The following is a 17232-nucleotide window of genomic DNA, read 5'->3' as shown; positions in this document are numbered from 1 at the left end:
CATGGACCCGGGGCTGAGGGGGCGGGGCCAGTACCTGTGGAAGCCGAGCTGATAGGCCACGGCATCGGCGATGGCCTGGGTGTCGGCGGCGGAGCCGGAGCGGCAGCAGAAGATGCGCTCGTGGATCGGCGTCAGTTTGTCCGTCACCCGATTGGCTATGTAGGAGCTGCGGGAGGCGGAGCCGGATCATCACCCGCCCCCAGGGACCCTACCCTAGCACATCACCCGCCCCCCTGAGCCCCGCCCCCCAGGGACCCACAATAAGAGCCCGGGGGGCCGTTGGGACCCTACAACACCGCGGCTCGTGTCCCCCCCCGGATGAGACCCCTGGGGAGAGCCGGGGGCCGGTCAGCGGCCTGAGACCGACACAAACCCTGGCCAGGCCCCCCCCGCCCCGCTCACCCCGTGGTGGTCCGGGAGTCGGCGCCGATCACGACCCCCCCGTCGAACTCCACCGCGATGATGGTTGTCTGGGGGCAGAAGGGGGGGGTGAGCCTGGCCCCCCTGGCCCCTGACAGCCGGGGGGGTCTTGAGTCCTCCTGAGTCCCCCCACCCCCCTTCCCACCCCCTGAGCCCCCCTGGACCCTCCTCTGCCCCCCCAACCCCGGCCTTCCAACCCCCCGGGACCCCCTCCCAACCCCTGACCCCCCCCAGACCCTCCTCCGCCCCCCCGCCCCCTGACCCCCCCAACCCCCCTGGGACCACCCCCGCCCCTGACCCTGCTCTGCCCCCCCAACCCCGGCCTACTCCAACCCCCCGGGACCCCCTCCCAACCCCTGACCCCCCCCAGACCCTCCTCCGCCCCCCCGCCCCCTGACCCCCCCAACCCCCCTGGGACCCCCCCCGCCCCCTGACCCTGCTCTGCCCCCCCAACCCCGGCCTTCCAACCCCCCGGGACCCCCTCCCAACCCCTGACCCCCCCCAGACCCTCCTCCGCCCCCCCGCCCCCTGACCCCCCCAACCCCCCTGGGACCCCCCCCGCCCCCTGACCCTGCTCTGCCCCCCAACCCCGCCTTCCAACCCCCCGGACCCCCTCCCAACCCCTGACCCCCCCCAGACCCTCCTCCGCCCTCCCGCCCCTGACCCCCCCCAACCCCCCCGGGACCCCCTCCCAACCCCTGACCCCCCCCCAGACCCTCCTCCGCCCCCCCGCCCCCCTGACCCCCCACCCCCCTGGGACCCCCCCCGCCCCCTGACCCTGCTCTGCCCCCCCCACCCCGGCCTTCCAACCCCCCGGGACCCCCTCCCAACCCCTGACCCCCCCCAGACCCTCCTCCGCCCTCCCGCCCCTGACCCCCCCAACCCCCCCCGGGACCCCCTCCCAACCCCTGACCCCCCCCAGACCCTCCTCCGCCCCCCCGCCCCCTGACCCCCCCAAACCCCCCTGGACCCTCCTCCTCCCCCCCGTCCCTGACCCCCCAAACCCCCCTGGACCCTCCTCTGCCCCCCCAACCCCGGCCTTCCAACCCCCCGGGACCCCCTCCCAACCCCCGACCCCCCCGGGACCCTCCTCCGCCCCCCCGCCCCTGACCCCCCCGGGACCCCCTCCCGCCCCCGACCCTCCTCCGCCCCCGGCCCCCGCGCTCACCCCGGTGCTCAGGGGCCGCCCCGCCCAGTCCGGGAACCGCCCCGCGGGCCCGACCCCGACCCCGACCCCGGGCACCGCCAGCGCCGCCGCCGCCGCCATGTTCCCCGGCACCGCGCGACACTGTCGCAAAACCGGCCCCGGCGCGCGGTGGGGGGATGGCGAAGCGGTTTTACGACACTTCCCACCTATCCGACTCCCCCCGCGCGGCCTCGCTTTACGGCAGCGGGAGACGGATCGTTTTTTTTTTTTCCGGGCGGGGGAAGGGGAGGACGGCGACGCTTGACGGCAACGCGCAGCCCTCGCGGCCGTGCCGTTTTACGGCAGCCGCTTGCGTCGCGCTTTACGGCGGGGTGGGGCATCCCGCTTTCGACCCGTCTTTCCGGCATCTGGCCCTTTGCTTTACAGCACCGAGGCGGACTTTACGACACATGAGGCGGTGTTGCTTTACGGCGTTGGGGCCGCCCGGCTCCGGCGTTGGTTTACGGCAGCGGGTCCAGTGCCCCCTTGCGTCGCCCGCCGGGTCCGCTTTACGGCAGAGCGGCCGCCGCGCGAGCCCCGCGCCCCGTTACCTCTGGATTTGACGTCAGCAATTGTGCCCCTGACGTCACCAGGCTGGACTACGTCATCAAATCACGTCACACGGCATGATGGCATCGCACCCCCACATGTGATGTCACAGCCTGGGGCTGTGATGTCAGCAGGGCCAGGTATGACATCATCATGTCACGAGTGATGTCACCGCCCACCTCATTAGAATCTGGGGAGCCCCATCCCTGCCCCACGGCCCCACCCCCGCCCTGTGTCCCCCCAGCCCTGCCCCCCAGCCCTGCCCCACGGCCCCACCCCCGCCCTGTGTCCCCCCAGCCCTGCCCCACGGCCCCACCCCTGCCCTGTGTCCCCCCCAGCCCTGCCCCCCAGCCCTGCCCCACGGCCCCACCCCTGCCCTGTGTCCCCCCAGCCCTGCCCCACGGCCCCACCCCGCCCTGTGTTCCCCCCAGCCCTGCCCCACGGCCCCACCCCCGCCCTGTGTCCCCCCCAGCCCTGCCCCCCAGCCCTGCCCCACGGCCCCACCCCCGCCCTGTGTCCCCCCAGCCCTGCCCCACGGCCCCACCCCCGCCCTGTGTCCCCCCCAGCCCTGCCCCCCAGCCCTGCCCCACGGCCTCACCCCCGCCCTGTGTCCCCCCAGCCCTGCCCCCCAGCCCTGCCCCACGGCCCCACCCCCGCCCTGTGTCCCCCCAGCCCTGCCCCCCAGCCCTGCCCCACGGCCCCACCCCCGCCCTGTGTCCCCCCCAGCCCTGCCCCCCAGCCCTGCCCCACGGCCCCACCCCGCCCTGTGTCCCCCCAGCCCTGCCCCCAGCCCTGCCCCACGGCCCCACCCCCGCCCTGTGTCCCCCCAGCCCTGCCCCACGGCCCCACCCCCGCCCTGTGTCCCCCCCAGCCCTGCCCCCCAGCCCTGCCCCACGGCCCCACCCCTGCCCTGTGTCCCCCCCAGCCCTGCCCCCCAGCCCTGCCCCACGGCCCCACCCCGCCCTGTGTTCCCCCCAGCCCTGCCCCACGGCCCCACCCCTGCCCTGTGTCCCCCCAGCCCTGCCCCCCAGCCCTGCCCCACGGCCCCACCCCGCCCTGTGTTCCCCCCAGCCCTGCCCCACGGCCCCACCCCGCCCTGCCCCCCAGCCCTGCCCCACGGCCCCACCCCGCCCTGTGTCCCCCCCAGCCCTGCCCCCCAGCCCTGCCCCACGGCCCCACCCCCGCCCTGTGTCCCCCCAGCCCTGCCCCACGGCCTCACCCCTGCCCTCTGTCCCCCCCAGCCCTGCCCCCCCAGCCCTGCCCCACGGCCCCACCCCCGCTCTGTGTTCCCCCCAGCCCTGCCCCCCAGCCCTGCCCCACGGCCCCAGCCCCGCCCTGTGTCCCCCCCCAGCCCGGCCCCCCAGCCCTGCCCCACGGCCCTGCCCCCACCCTGTGTCCCCCCAGCCCTGCCCCCCAGCCCTGCCCAACAGCCCCACCCCTGCCCTGGGCCCCCGCAGCCCTGCCCCCCAGCTCCGCCCTGTGTCCCCCCCCAACCCTGCCTCCCAGCCCTGCCCAACGGCCCCACCCCTGCCCTGTGCCCCCCGCAGCCCTGCCTCCTACCCTGTGGCCCGCAATCCTGCTCCACGGCCCCACCCCCACCCTGTGTCCCCCCAGCCCTGCCCCACGGCCCCGCCCCCGCCCTGTGCCCCCCGCAGCCCTGCCCCCATCCCGTGTCCCCCCGACCCCTGCCGCCCATCCCTGCGGGGGCTGCTCAGTGCACGAAGGGCAGGAGGCAGCCGGGGAGCGTGGCGCCCACAGGGGTCACACGGCCCCACTGAGACCCCCCTGTGTCATGCCTGGGGCTGCCCTTCATTTCTATGGGGTTGGGGGACCCCTACATGAGCCTCCCGCCGAGGAGACCCAGCGACTGGCCAGGCTGGGCGGCGAAAAGCGTCTTGTGACAAAAGACTCTGGCCACCATGTCGAGCTCGGGGCGTCTCTTTACTTGGTCCCCGTTTCCGGGGCCGCTGGTTCCCAGCCATGCCCAGCGCCCTACCCGGAGGAGCCCAGCCGGCGCCCCCAGAGGGGTCAGGCCCCGCGCCCCATTCCCCGCCCCCCTGAGCCAGCCAGTCCCCGCCCTGGGGCCGGGGGGGAGTCGGCACCCCCCAGAGGGGTCAGGCCCCGCGCCCCATTCCCCGCCCCCCTGAGCCAGCCAGTCCCCGCCCTGGGGCCGGGGGGGAGTCGGCACCCCCCAGAGGGGTCAGGCCCCGCGCCCCATTCCCCGCCCCCCTGAGCCAGCCAGTCCCCGCCCTGGGGCCGGGGGGGAGTCGGCACCCCCCAGAGGGGTCAGGCCCCGCGCCCCATTCCCCGCCCCCCTGAGCCAGCCAGTCCCTGCCCTGAGGCTGGGCAGGGCCGGTGCCCCCCCACCCTGTCCTCTCCGGCGCCCCCCAGTGGCCGCTCAGGGCAGCTCCAGGAGGCCGCGGGTGGCGTAGACCCTCTGGGTGACGTTATAGACCCTGGCGATGATGCCGACTGCGTCCAGGAGCATGGCCCGGGCCTCCCGCTCTCCCTCCGCGCAGACGAGCCCGTACAGCTCCCGGCGCGAGGGCAGGGCCAGGAAGGCCAACCCGGCCGCCTGGCGCACCCACCAACTGTGGTACGGGGCCAGGGCCGCTTGGTAGGCCACGGCGCAGAGCTGGGAGGGGTCTTCCTCCGGCCCACTGTGGCTCAACTTCCCCAGGAACAGCTCCAGCCACTTGAGGGCCCGGTGGAGACGGAGCAGGGTCCGGCAGCCCGAGGGGGGCCAGTCCGGGGGCAGCACTCGGAGCCCCACCAGGCCGCGCTGCAGCTCGAAGGCCACCATGGCCTGCAGGGTGCGGTAGTGAGGGGCGTGCGGCCCTGCGCGGTGCCCCTGCAGGATCTCCATCTTCGTCTGCGTCTCCTGGGCCAGGAGGCCGAAGGCGGCCCCCAGAGCATCTATCAGTCTGTGGGGCAGAGAGAGAGGGGACAGCTGAGCCCTGGCCCGGCGCCCACACGCACCCTCCTCTGGGGCGGGGCGGCCGGTGACACGGGGACCCCTCGCCCGGCGCCCAGACGCGGCCCCCTCTGGGGCGGGGCGACGGGTGACACGGGGACCCCTCGCCCGGCGCCCAGACGTGCCCACCTCTGGGGCGAGGTGACGGGTGACACGGGGACCCCTCGCCCGGCGCCCAGACGCGGCCCCCTCTGGGGCGGGGCGGCCGGTGACACGGGGACCCCTCGCCCGGCGCCCAGACGCGGCCCCCTCTGGGGCGGGGTGACGGGTGACACGGGGACCCCTCGCCCGGCGCCGAGATGCGCCCACCTCTGGGGCGGGGCGGCCGGTTGTTCAGGGATGGACTCACTTGATCAGTTCTTTCCAGCCAGCCAGATACTCTCCCAGCAGGATTTCTCCGTCCGGGGTCACGCAGGCCCTGAAGGCTGCCAGGAGGCGGCTGATCTGGAAGGCCTGGCCTGGGCATCGGGGGGCCTGGGCTGGAGCGGGGGTCCCATGCCTGGGGAGGGGCAGCCTGGAGCCGCTCAGCCGGGAGAGAAGGGGCGGCTGCAGAGGGGACACAAAGCGGACAGGTTCTCTGTGGGGCAGGTGGGGGGGGCCAAGCGGGAGGGGGGTCGGGATCAGGAAGTGGGGCAGGTGGAATGGGGGGTGGGGAGGATTTGGGGTAGGATCAGGGAAGGAGCCGAATTTGGGACGGGGGCAGGAGTCAGGGCTGGGAGGGGGGGCGAGGTTTGGGGCAGGGTTTGCGGGGGAGGAGCATCGGGGGGGGGAAATCTCACCTTCCTGCCCTGTACGGGGGGGGGCGTCTCCCCTCTGCCCCCGAGCCAGCCACAGGGCCGCCCGCCCCAAACGCAGGCCGAGAGTTGCACCTTTGCTATTCCGGGGTGGGGGGGAAGGACAGAGCTCAGAGACGCGGACAGACGGACAGCCCCCCCCCGCCCGTTCCCAATAGTCTCCCCGGTTTGCACGGGAGGAGGGTGCACACGCTAATGACACGCGTGGCACACACACAGGGAGGTACGTGCACCGTCCCTGCAGGGCTCCTGCTTTGCACACGCGAGCCACACACAAGCCTGCGGCTGGTGGGCTCGGCCCAGGGGCAGGCTACACGCAGGCCACACGCTAAGAACATGCCTGGTACATTCGACAGCCCACGCAGCCCCCCCCCCCACCGTCCCATGGACTGACACCCCCCACCATGCTCATACAGAGCCCAGGGGACCAGGGGGAGCCCGTGGCTGGGGGCCCGCGGGGGGGGGGGGGGTGTTTGTCAGGCGGGGAGCAGGTCTGTGGGGCCGTCCTGCTCACTCCCGGGGCCAGAGGCTGGTGTGGGTGCTAGGCAGGGGGAGAGAGTTGCTGTGGGGGGGGGTGTCACCCAGTGGGGGGCCTGAGGCAACTGGAGAAAGTCACACGGGGCCAGAGGTCAGCGGGGTGAGGGAGGGGGAAGTGGGGGGGCAGGCGGGGGGTGTGGGGGGTGTAGGGGGCACATGGGGGGTGGAGCTGGGGCAGTGCATGTCTGCTGGGGTGGGGGGGTCACTCGGAGCCAGCGGCTGGTGGGGGGAAGGGGTGGGATGTAGTTGGGGTGGGGGACGCAGTGGAGGGGCAGGGTGTGTGTGTGCGGGGGGGGTCTATGGGGCATGTGGGGGGCGGGGCTGGGGCAGTGCATATCCGCCAGGGTGGGGGAGTCACTCGCGGAGCTGGTGGCTGGCAGCTGGTGGGGTGTAGTTGGGGGTGGGGGCAGCGGGGTGGGGGGGTCACTCACGGAGCTGGTGGCTGGCAGCTGGTGGGGTGTAGTTGGGGTGGGGGGTCACTCGCGGAGCTGGTGGCTGGCAGCTGGTGGGGTGTAGTTGGGGTGGGGGGTCACTCGCGGAGCTGGTGGCTGGCAGCTGGTGGGGTGTAGTTGGGGTTGGGGGGCAGCGGGGTGGGGGGGTCACTCGTGGAGCTGGTGGCTGGCAGCTGGTGGGGTGTAGTTGGGGTGGGGGGTCACTCGCGGAGCTGGTGGCTGGCAGCTGGTGGGGTGTAGTTGGGGTGGGGGGTCACTCGCGGAGCTGGTGGCTGGCAGCTGGTGGGGTGTAGTTGGGGTTGGGGGGCAGCGGGGTGGGGGGGTCACTCGTGGAGCTGGTGGCTGGCAGCTGGTGGGGTGTAGTTGGGGTGGGGGGTCACTCGCGGAGCTGGTGGCTGGCAGCTGGTGGGGTGTAGTTGGGGGTGGGGGCAGCGGGGTGGGGGGGGGTCACTCGCGGAGCTGGTGGCTGGCAGCTGGTGGGGTGTAGTTGGGGTGGGGGGTCACTCGCGGAGCTGGTGGCTGGCAGCTGGTGGGGTGTAGTTCGGGGTGGGGGGCAGCGGGGTGGGGGGGTCACTCACGGAGCCGGAGACTGGAGAGGAAGAGAAGGCCAAGAAAGGCCGCAGTGGGGAGCAGGAACCACAACAGCCGCTGGGGGCCCATCCCCGCACACCCCGGCCCCACGGCGCCCAGCCCCATGGCCCTGAGCCCTGCCCCCGCCCGGCCCAGCCGCTCACTGCAGATAAGGGCCTGTTATCTGGGGCGGGGCTCCCATCCCCCTCCCCGGAGACCCCCCCATCCCCCTCCTGAGGGGAAATGCCCCATGTCCCTCTTCCCTGGCCAAAGCAGCACTGGGTGGGGGGGGTGTCGCGGGTTCCCCTCAGCCCCATGGATCAACCCAGGGTGGCTGGAGGCCAGGTGGGGGCGCAGGGAGCAGGTTGGGTTAAAAATTAACAACTGAAGGGACTTTGCCCCACAGAGCAGAATGGGGGGAATCTGGGGGGAGAAGGCGGCTGGAGTATGGGGGCTCCCAGCCCCCACTCCCCTCCCAACGCTGGGGAGAGAACCCAGGAGTCCGGGCTCCAGCCCCCCCTGCTCTAACCCACCAGCCCCCACTCCCCTCCCAGCGCTGGGGAGAGAACCCAGGAGTCCGGGCTCCAGCCCCCCCTGCTGTAACCCACCAACCCCCACTCCCCTCCCAGCGCTGGGGAGAGAACCCAGGAGTCCGGGCTCCAGCCCCCCCTGCTCTAACCCACCAGCCCCCACTCCCCTCCCAGAGCCGGGGAGAGAACCCAGGAGTCCGGGCTCCAGCCCCCCCTGCTCTAACCCACCAGCCCCCACCCCCCTCCCAGAGCCGGGGAGAGAACCCAGGAGTCCGGGCTCCAGCCCCCCCTGCTCTAACCCACCAGCCCCCACCCCCCTCCCAGAGCCGGGAGAGAACCCAGGAGTCCGGGCTCCCAGGCCCCCTGCTCTAACCCACCAGCCCCCACTCCCCTCCCAGAGCCGGGGAGAGAACCCAGGAGTCCGGGCTCCAGCCCCCCCTGCTCTAACCCACCAGCCCCCACTCCCCTCCCAGAGCCGGGGAGAGAACCCAGGAGTCCGGGCTCCCCGTTGCACAGATTCAGTCTCACAGGAGTTGGTTAAGGTTTTATTCAGCAATAGCCAAGCTCAGTGCGAGCGGGGGGGGGGGTGTCAGAGATCGGGGGGGGCCGGGGGAGGGTTAGCAGGAGCTGAGTGGGTTCAGCACTCCAGCCGGCATGGGACACCAGGGTGGCGACTGCGGGGGGCCAGTGCAGGGGCGTTGCGGGTCCCCGGTGGGGGATACTGGGGGGGGCCAGCGGGGCGGGCCGGGGAGTCTCATTTGAAGCGGTGCTCCTCGCCGGCTCTCCTCCGGGGCGCTCTCTGCCGGGCTCCTGGAGGGGGTGGGGGTGGCCCCCGACGCTTGGATTCCTGCTGCTCCCGCAGCCCCCGCAGCCCCACAAGGAGGGAGACCCCAAGGCTGTAGAGGCAGCTGGCGGCCAGCGACCCCAGGTAGCAGCGCGAGGCTGTCATCAGGATCCGGCCCAGGCTCGGGGCCCCTGCGGGGGAGAGGGGACAGTTAGGGGGGGCTGTGGCTGTGACCCTAAAGCGGGCCCAGGGGGAGGGTTGGGGGGGTCCCGTACCGGTGCTCTGGGGAGCGGCGCTCCCCACGGTCCCATTGCCGAGAGGGTCGGGCGGCGAGACGGGGTCTTCGGCGGATACCGAACAACCTGTGGGTGTGGGGAGAGACGAATCGGGGAGGGGTGAAACAACGTGGGGGGAAGGGGAGAGTTTGGGGGTTGGGGGGGGTCTCACCTCGCCGCCCGGCCCCCTTCAGCTCAGCGCTGCTCTGCTGGGCCCGGGTCTCGTGCTCCACCCGGCAGGTCACCCGGGCTCCCTCCAGCCAGGCCCGGGGCGGGAGGCTGAGCATGCTGGCGGCTCCTGCCCCACCCTGGCCCTCCGCCGGCGGGGAGGCCTCCCCAGGGCCCGGCTCCCGCCCGTCCACCTGCCAGCGCAGCCGGACCGGCTCCGGGGAGAAGCCCCAGGCCAGACACAGGAAAGCCGGGCCGGCCGCCCACGCCGGGCCCAGCAGTGCCACCTCCGGCGGGCGCTTCTTCCCGGGGTCACCTGGAACCGGAGAGGGGAGAGGGTCAGGGCGGGGGGTGGCATCGGTGGGGCTCGGTTCTAGGTGGGTCCTGGGCTGCTGTAGGGACTTAGAGCGCTTGGTTTTGTGTGGGTTCGAGACTGGGTTCTGGGGGGGGTTCTGGGGTGATCCCGGTGTCAGGCTTAGGCTGGATCGGACCGAGAATGGTTTGGCGTGTTCTCTAGATTGTTTCGGGGCAGGTTCTAGATCAGCCCTAGGTCTTCCCCCCCGGCAGGTTCCCCATGAACCTCGTGCCAGCTCCAGAACATTTCCATGGCTCTGAGCTGGAAGGGTTCCGGACACGCTCTAGGTCGATTTGGGGCGGGTGCTAGATCGGTCGTGGGTGTTTCTCCCCCCGTGCAGCCCCCCACGAACCACGTGCCAGCTCCAGAACCTTTTTGTGGCTCGTTCTAGATTGATTTGGGGGCGGTCTCTAGATTGGCTCGCCCCCTCTCTCTCTCTCTTCCGGCCGCAGCACCCGCCGGCTCTGAGCCAGCTCCGGCACCGGCCTGGGAGGAGCCGCTCCAGAACCCGCTCCAGAACGCCCCGCCGGGTTTGCTGGGCCGGTTCTGGATTGCTCACCTCCCAGGACGAGGCGGGTGCCCTCTCCGAAGAGGTACTGGTTGGCGTACCAGACGGCGCAGTAGAAGGTGCCGGTGTCGGTGGGCTTCACGTTGCCGATAGTGAGGCTGAAGGTGTTGGTGGCGCGCTCCAGGTCGGCGATGAAGCGCTCGGAGACGCCGGCCCCATAGACGGGCTTGTTCTCCCCGGCCCGGTGGCTCAGCAGGAAGACGGGGCCCTGCCCGGGGGGCTGGTGGTACCAGGACAGGACGTGGGTAGCGATGTCGCTCCCCGACATCTGGCAGCGGAGCCGCGGGGTCTTCTCATCCACCACGTGGGATGGGGACGGCTGGGTCAGCCGGGGTGGCCCCCCCAGGGCCCCTGCGGGGAGCGGAGAGGAGTGAGATGGGCCTTTGGGGGCATGGAGTGGGGGGGCTCACACACAGACCCCCGACACTGGCACACACAGCCACTCACTACCGGGTCAGAGCAGGGGTGGGGGCTGGGAGCCAGGACTCCTGGGTTCTCTCCCCGGCTCTGGGAGGGGAGTGGGGGCTGGTGGGTTTAGAGCAGGGGGGCTGGGAGCCAGGACAGGGGGTAGGGGCCCGAGGAGCCATTACATGGGGCGTGTGTTCAGGGCTGCAGAGCAAGCTCACTACGCACCCACCTAATCCACCCCCCACCGCTTCGCAGCCCCCCCGAACCTACATCTGCTGAGCTAGCCCCTTCCAAACCCCACAAGAGTCCAGCCAGCCACGGAGGGGGCGGGGGGCAGGCGGGGGCGACGTGGGCAAAGACACGGCAGCCCTGGTGCCTCCACAGATAGACAGAGAGAGGTGGGTAGAGACATTGACGGGGTTCTCCAGCATCCGTCCCTGTGTACCCTCGAGCCATCCATCCGTCCGTCCGACCATCCATCCATCCGTCCCTATGTCCCCCATCCGTCCGTCCGCCTGTCCCTCCTTCCAGCCTTCCCTGTGTCCCCCCATCCATCCATCCATCCGTCCCTATGTCCCCCATCCGTCCGTCCGCCTGTCCCTCCTTCCAGCCTTCCCTGTGTCCCCCCATCCATCCATCCATCCATCCATCCGTCCCTATGTCCCCCATCCGTCCGTCCGCCTGTCCCTCCTTCCAGCCTTCCCTGTGTCCCCCCATCCATCCATCCATCCATCCATCCGTCCCTATGTCCCCCATCCGTCCGTCCGCCTGTCCCTCCTTCCAGCCTTCCCTGTGTCCCCCCATCCATCCATCCATCCGTCCCTATGTCCCCCATCCGTCCGTCCGCCTGTCCCTCCTTCCAGCCTTCCCTGTGTCCCCCCATCCATCCGTCCGTCCGACCATCCATCCCTATGTCCCCCATCCGTCCGTCCGCCTGTCCCTCCTTCCAGCCTTCCCTGTGTCCCCCCATCCATCCATCCATCCATCCATCCATCCATCCGTCCCTATGTCCCCCATCCGTCCGTCCGCCTGTCCCTCCTTCCAGCCTTCCCTGTGTCCCCCCATCCATCCGTCTGCCTGTCCATCCATCCATCCAGGCCTATGTCCCCCCATCCATCCATCCGTCCATCCATCCATCCCTATATACTCCCTATCCGTCCGACTGCCCATCCATCCGTCCTTCCGTCCCCATGTACCCTCTATCTAGCCATCCGTCCATCCATCCCCATAACGCACCCATCCATCTATGGCTCCCCATTTCCCTGCTGGGGGGGCCTGACTCCATTTGTTCCATTCAGGTGCTCTCCATCCCTGGGGCGTCTCCTCCCCAACCCTCAATTCCCCAGGTTTGGGGCCCCCCACCCCCCCAGCTGGCCTGGCCCCCTTCCCCTGCAGCGGACTCACCGCCGAAACAGAGAACGAGGAGGAAAAGCCCCATCGGAAGCTCCATGGCACCTCGGTCCCCGGGCGATTCTGCCTCTGCGATGGCGCTATGGGGCGGGACCCATTTCCTGACCCCCCCAGGGACGGGGTGGGGGTGACGTCAGAGGTGGCAGTGGGATGGACCCATCTCAGATGCAGACTCACCTCCTTCCGGGTGCTTCTGCTGCATCCGTCACCCTGGCCTCTGGGCCACACAGTCCTGGGTGGGGCCCTGGGTAGGGGAAACCGAGGCACAGCGAGCTGCTGGAATTGGCACAGGGTCAGCTGGGAACAGGATCCAGGCTGCGCCCCAGCCTGGGTGTGTCAGGACAAGGCCAGGCGGTTGACAGTCACATCACAGCCGGGTAGAGGGACGGCACAGACGCACACAGACGGCTACACCCCACCGTTCGATTGGCTACAGCTGCATTGGGGTGACAGGGTTGGCAAGGGTGGTCAGCGTGTAAAAGAGACAAAGTCCCTTCACACACACTTGCAAACATGCACACTTGTGCAAGCAGATTCACACGTGCAAGCAGATTCACACACACACACACACAAACATGCACGTGTGGAAGCAGATTCACACTCATGCAAGCACAGATTTGTGGGAGCACATTCACATTTGTGCAAACACATGCTCGTGCAAGCAGGTTCACACAGGTGCAAACATGTACAAGCCGATTGACAGATTGTGCAAACACAAACTCATGCAAGCAGATTCACACACACACATGCCCACACTAGTGCAAGCAGATTCACACACACAGAGCCACGCACGCTCAGACTCCCCCTCCCCCTCTCTCCCCTCAAACTGCCTGGCACCCGTCGTGCTTGCAAGCTGAGACCCAGGTGTGATCAGAGGGACCCAATTCCCCACCTCCCCCCCAGCCTGGCAGTGTGTAGCCCCCCCCTCTGGGACCACAGCTCCCACCACTGTCTGGGTCCGACTGGGGGAGGGAAGGAGACCGGCTGGCTGGGGCCGTGGGGCCGATCCGGAGGGGGCTGTGGGGCCGATCTGGGGGAGGGGAGGAGACCGGGTGGCTGGGGCCGTGGGGCCGATCCGGAGGGGGCTGTGGGGCCGATCCAGGGGAGGGGAGGAGACCGGGTGGCTGGGGCTGTGGGGCTGATCCGGAGGGGGCTGTGGGGCCCATCCGGGGGAGGGGAGGAGACCGGGTGGCTGAGGCCATGGGGCCGATCTGGAGGGGGTTGTGGGGCCAATCTGGGGGAGGGGAGGAGACCGGGTGGCTGGGGCCGTGGGGCCAATCCAGAGGGGGCTGTGGGGCCAATCTGGGGGAGGGGAGGAGACCGGGTGGCTGGGGCCGTGGGGCCGATCCAGGGGAGGGGAGGAGACCGGGTGGCTGGGGCTGTGGGGCCAATCCAGAGGGGGCTGTGGGGCCCATCTGGGGGAGGGGAGGAGACCGGGTGGCTGGGGCCGTGGGGCCAATCCAGAGGGGGCTGTGGGGCCAATCCGGGGGAGGGGAGGAGACCGGGTGGCTGGGGCCGTGGGGCCGATCCGGAGGGGGCTGTGGGGCCGATCTGGGGGAGGGGAGGAGACTGGGTGGCTGGGGCCGTGGGGCCGATCCGGAGGGGGCTGTGGGGCCAATCTGGGGGAGGGGAGGAGACCGGGTGGCTGGGGCCGTGGGGCCGATCCAGAGGGGGCTGTGGGGCCGATCCGGGGGAGGGGAGGAGACCGGGTGGCTGGGGCTGTGGGGCCGATCTGGAGGGGACTGTAGGGCCGATCCGGGGGAGGGGAGGAGACCGGGTGGCTGGGGCCGTGGGGCCGATCTGGGGGAGGGGAGGAGACCGGGTGGCTGGGGCCGTGGGGCCGATCCAGAGGGGGCTGTGGGGCCGATCTGGGGGAGGGGAGGAGACCGGGTGGCTGGGGCCGTGGGGCCGATCCGGAGGGGGCTGTGGGGCCCATCTGGGGGAGGGGAGGAGACCGGGTGGCTCACGGCATGGGGCTCCCCCGTGGGGCTCACGGTGATGGTGAAAAGGTCCAGCTACCGGGGCACCATTTGCACCAGTGAGGTGGGGGGACGACCCTGGAGCCCCAGAAGCGCAGCTGCCCTTTGGCATCGCGGCCGCTCCTGACCTCATCCAACCGGCTGAGGTTCCTGGCCCTGGGGGGGCAGGGGGGAGCTGCTGGTCCGGGTGGGGGGGCGGAGGGGGGGCAGCCGTGTCTTAGCAGCATGAATGCACCAGTTGCCACTTGGCTGCATCTCTGTGGTTTCCTCCTGGCCGGGTCTTTGCGCTCTGCTCGGTGGGGGGGGCGGGGGGGGAAGTGGTTGGTGGCTTTATCCGACCTCGTTATCAGGAAACGAGCAAGGCTGAATCCACAGCGATAAGGAGGCCGAAATGTCTCTCTCGCCCCCCCCCGCCCATCTCCGTTGCTGCGTGTCACCCTGCAGGCCCCTCTTCCCCCCATAGCTCTCCCCCCCACCCCAAACCCCGGTGTGCGTGTGGCTGAACACCAAGTCCCCCCCGCTTTGCCGCTTGCCCCCACTCCCTCTGCAAGTCACCCCCCCCCCACACACACTGTGCACCCCGACTCCCCGCCCCCCTCGGCTCTTCGGCTCCCCCAAGGCAATTCCCCCTGCCTATGTACCTCCCACCCTAATTCGCCTCACCCCCCCCACACTTCTCCCCCTCCCCACTCCCCCTCCCACACCTCAGCCCCCCTCGAGCGGAGAGCTCAGCTGTTCAGATCCGTTAGCCATGCGGGTCTCCTCTCCGGGCACCTGGGTCATGTGAGCACCTTTACCCCCCTGCCCCGCAACCTGCAATCTCCCCATCTCCCCCCCCCCACACCCCCCAGGACTGTAACAGCAGCCGGTGCAGCTGATATCAGACCCCCTCCCCTGCCCAGAGCTACAGGCTTGTCGAGAACCACTGAGGCAGGGGGCTGCGGGTCAGGAGTGAGGGGCACCCCCTGCGGTGGGGACACTGGGTCCACAGTGCAGGGGGGGGCAGAGGGGCGGGGGGGGACAGCCCGGCCTGGGTCACGGTGACCCCGCCCCGGGGAGATAAGGCCCTTGTGTGCCTTGGCAGTGCCCCAGGGACAAGCCGGGATACAAATGCCCCCTCGGCGCCCAGCCCGCAGACCCTGAGTCCGGCCACGGCCGCCATGCAGCTGCCGCTCGGTGCCCTGCTCTGCCTGCTGCTGGCCCCGGGGGCCGTGCTGGGGGGCCAGGCCGAGGTGCCCGCCTCCCGGCCCTACAACCAGGTCACCCTGGTGCCCAACGGGGCCCCGCGGGGGGCGTGGGGCCCCGTGGAGTTGTGCCCCGAGGGCAGCTACGCCAACGGCTTCGCCTTGAAGGTAGCACCTATACACCCCCGCCCCCCTCTGCCCCCAACAGCCCCCTTATCCCTCTGACCCTCAACATCCCCCTTATTTCCCACCCCCATTTTCCTCCTCCCATCCCCCCAACACCCTCTCAGTGTCCTCTTTCTGACCCTCGGGGCCCCCCCACCTCATCCCGTCTCTGCCCCCCCCGCCCCCCAGGTGCACCCCTACCAGGGCGACGCGCCAGGGGAGGACGACACGGGGCTGAACGGGATCCGTCTGCACTGCTCCGACGGCACCACCGTCCAGTCCAGCGTGGGAGCGTGAGTACCGGACGCCTGGGTCCCTAACGGCAGCCCTGCACGGAGCCCCCCCGCTCCCCCGTACCCCACCAGCCATGGGCCCACCCCGCCTTGTGTCAGCCCCCAAGGGCTGGGCCCTTTCTGAGCCCCCCCACCCCCTGAGGAATCCCCCATCCGGAGAGGGAGGAGGAATAGATGGGGGTGTGGGGACGGACATGGGGGTGTAGGGGGGGAGGAAGGGATGGACAGATGGGTGGATGGGGGAGGGATGTGTAGACAGATGGGTGGTTGATAGGTGGATGGACGGGTGGACGGACGGATGGGTAGGTGGGCAGACGGGTTGGTAGGTGGGTGGATAGATGGACAGATGGGTGGGTGGGTGGAGGGACGGGTGGACGGGTGGGTAGGTGGAAGGGTGGATGGAGAGACGGATGGTTGAGTGGGGGATGGGGGGATAGACGGATGGAGGGACGGATGGGTGGATGGACGGACAGGTGGACAGGTGGGTGGGTGGAGGGACGGGTGGGTGGACGGGTGGGTAGGTGAAGGGGTGGATGGAGAGACGGATGGTGGATGGGGGGATAGACAGATGGATGGACAGACGGGTGGATGGACGGACAGGTGGGTGGAGGGACGGGTGGGTGGACGGGTGGGTAGGTGGAGGGGTGGATGGAGAGACGGATGGTGGAGGGGTGGATGGGGGGATAGATGGGGGGAGGGACGGACGGGTGGACGGGTGGGTGGAGGGACGGGCAGACAGACGGATCTAACCCCTCCTCTCCCCCGCCCGGCTCAGCTGGGGCAGGTGGCTGGGCACCCGGTACTGCCCCCGGGGCTACCTTCGGGCCTTCTCGCTGGGGGTGCAGCCGCGGCAGGACGCCGGGGACGACGTGGCTGCCACCGGCCTGCGCGTGGCCTGCTCCGATGGGGAGCTGCTGGCCGGGGACGTCGGGGACGCCGGGGGCCAGGAGGGGCCCTGGAGCCACCCCTGCCTCTCCGGCTCCGTCTGCGGCCTCCAGACCCGGGTGGAGGAGCCCCAGGGCCAGCGGGGGGACAACACGGCCCTCAATGACGCCCGCTTCTTCTGCTGCCCCCCCTAGGGCCCCCCCGGGGGCGTCCGGTCATTAAACCTGCCTTGCAGCCTCTTTCCAGCTGCCTCGTGTCTTTATTGGGGGCTGGGATTGTGGGGGGAGCTGGCCCGGGGGGGCAGGCCCAGTGCACCATGGGGGAGTGGGGGAGGGTCCCGGGTTCAATGGGGGGTCCCCAATCCTGTGCCCCTGGGGGGGGTTGGAGTGGGTAGATGGGGAGCCAGGTGGGGGAACCCGCTCAGCCCCCCTCTGCTATCAATGCCCCAGCGTGGGGGGGCCCCCCACATCAGGCTGCCTCTCAGCCTGTCCTTTGGGGGGCACTGTAGCCCCCCCCGCCTGCTCCTGCTGGTGCTCTGGACCCAAACACAGCTCCCCGTGGGGGGGAGGGGGTGTCCTGCCAGCGTCTGGCTGAGGTGCAACAGGGCAGCCTGCCTCAGTTTCCCAGAATGGCTTCCTTGTCTGACAGGACCCCTCCTTGTGGGGCTGGCATGAGGAGAGTCGGTTTATTACCAAACCAGAGGGCAAAATAATCCGGAAACCCGTCCCCGTCCCCCCCCAGTGTGG

General features: G+C 70.8%; 3 protein-coding genes across 7 annotated transcripts; 1 reads left to right on the top strand and 2 right to left on the bottom strand.

Annotated features, from left to right (window-relative positions):
• Positions 1-4077: 4077 nt before the first annotated feature.
• On the bottom strand, positions 4078-7814 carry GLTPD2 (glycolipid transfer protein domain containing 2). 3 transcript variants are annotated; one of them, XM_043503722.1, is made up of 4 exons: positions 7491-7618; positions 5909-6000; positions 5479-5675; positions 4078-5079 (listed from the first exon to the last, which is right to left on the bottom strand). In XM_043503722.1, exons 1-4 carry the CDS (start codon positions 7606-7608, stop codon positions 4554-4556), a joined length of 933 nt encoding a protein of 310 aa, XP_043359657.1. In that variant the 5' UTR covers positions 7609-7618; the 3' UTR covers positions 4078-4553. The 3 variants fall into 3 exon arrangements, with proteins under 3 accessions (XP_043359657.1, XP_038242155.2, XP_043359656.1); XM_038386227.2 differs by having other exon boundaries at positions 5909-6003; positions 7491-7613; XM_043503721.1 differs by lacking the exon at positions 5909-6000 and having other exon boundaries at positions 7491-7814.
• A 780-nt stretch (positions 7815-8594) lies between these two features.
• LOC119849305 (immunoglobulin lambda-1 light chain-like) lies at positions 8595-14253 on the bottom strand. 3 transcript variants are annotated; one of them, XM_043503723.1, is made up of 6 exons: positions 14205-14253; positions 12158-12416; positions 10154-10513; positions 9244-9555; positions 9072-9158; positions 8597-8987 (listed from the first exon to the last, which is right to left on the bottom strand). In XM_043503723.1, the coding sequence occupies exons 2-6, from the start codon at positions 12180-12182 to the stop codon at positions 8767-8769; spliced, it is 1005 nt and encodes a 334-aa protein (XP_043359658.1). In that variant the 5' UTR covers positions 12183-12416; positions 14205-14253; the 3' UTR covers positions 8597-8766. The 3 variants fall into 3 exon arrangements, with proteins under 3 accessions (XP_038242135.1, XP_043359658.1, XP_038242137.1); XM_038386207.2 differs by lacking the exons at positions 12158-12416; positions 14205-14253 and adding an exon at positions 11975-12072 and having other exon boundaries at positions 8595-8987; XM_038386209.2 differs by lacking the exon at positions 14205-14253 and having other exon boundaries at positions 12158-12592.
• Positions 14254-14986: 733 nt separating this feature from the next.
• Positions 14987-16737, top strand: LOC119849217 (vitelline membrane outer layer protein 1-like). The gene is made up of 3 exons (XM_038386038.2): positions 14987-15311; positions 15498-15601; positions 16377-16737. The coding sequence occupies exons 1-3, from the start codon at positions 15120-15122 to the stop codon at positions 16678-16680; spliced, it is 600 nt and encodes a 199-aa protein (XP_038241966.1). The 5' UTR covers positions 14987-15119; the 3' UTR covers positions 16681-16737.
• The last annotated feature ends 495 nt before the right edge of the window (positions 16738-17232 follow it).

The sequence above is a fragment of the Dermochelys coriacea genome, chromosome 28 (assembly GCF_009764565.3).
Source record: "Dermochelys coriacea isolate rDerCor1 chromosome 28, rDerCor1.pri.v4, whole genome shotgun sequence".
Lineage (NCBI taxonomy): Eukaryota > Metazoa > Chordata > Testudines > Dermochelyidae > Dermochelys > Dermochelys coriacea.
This window is presented reverse-complemented; position numbering and strand designations above follow the sequence as displayed.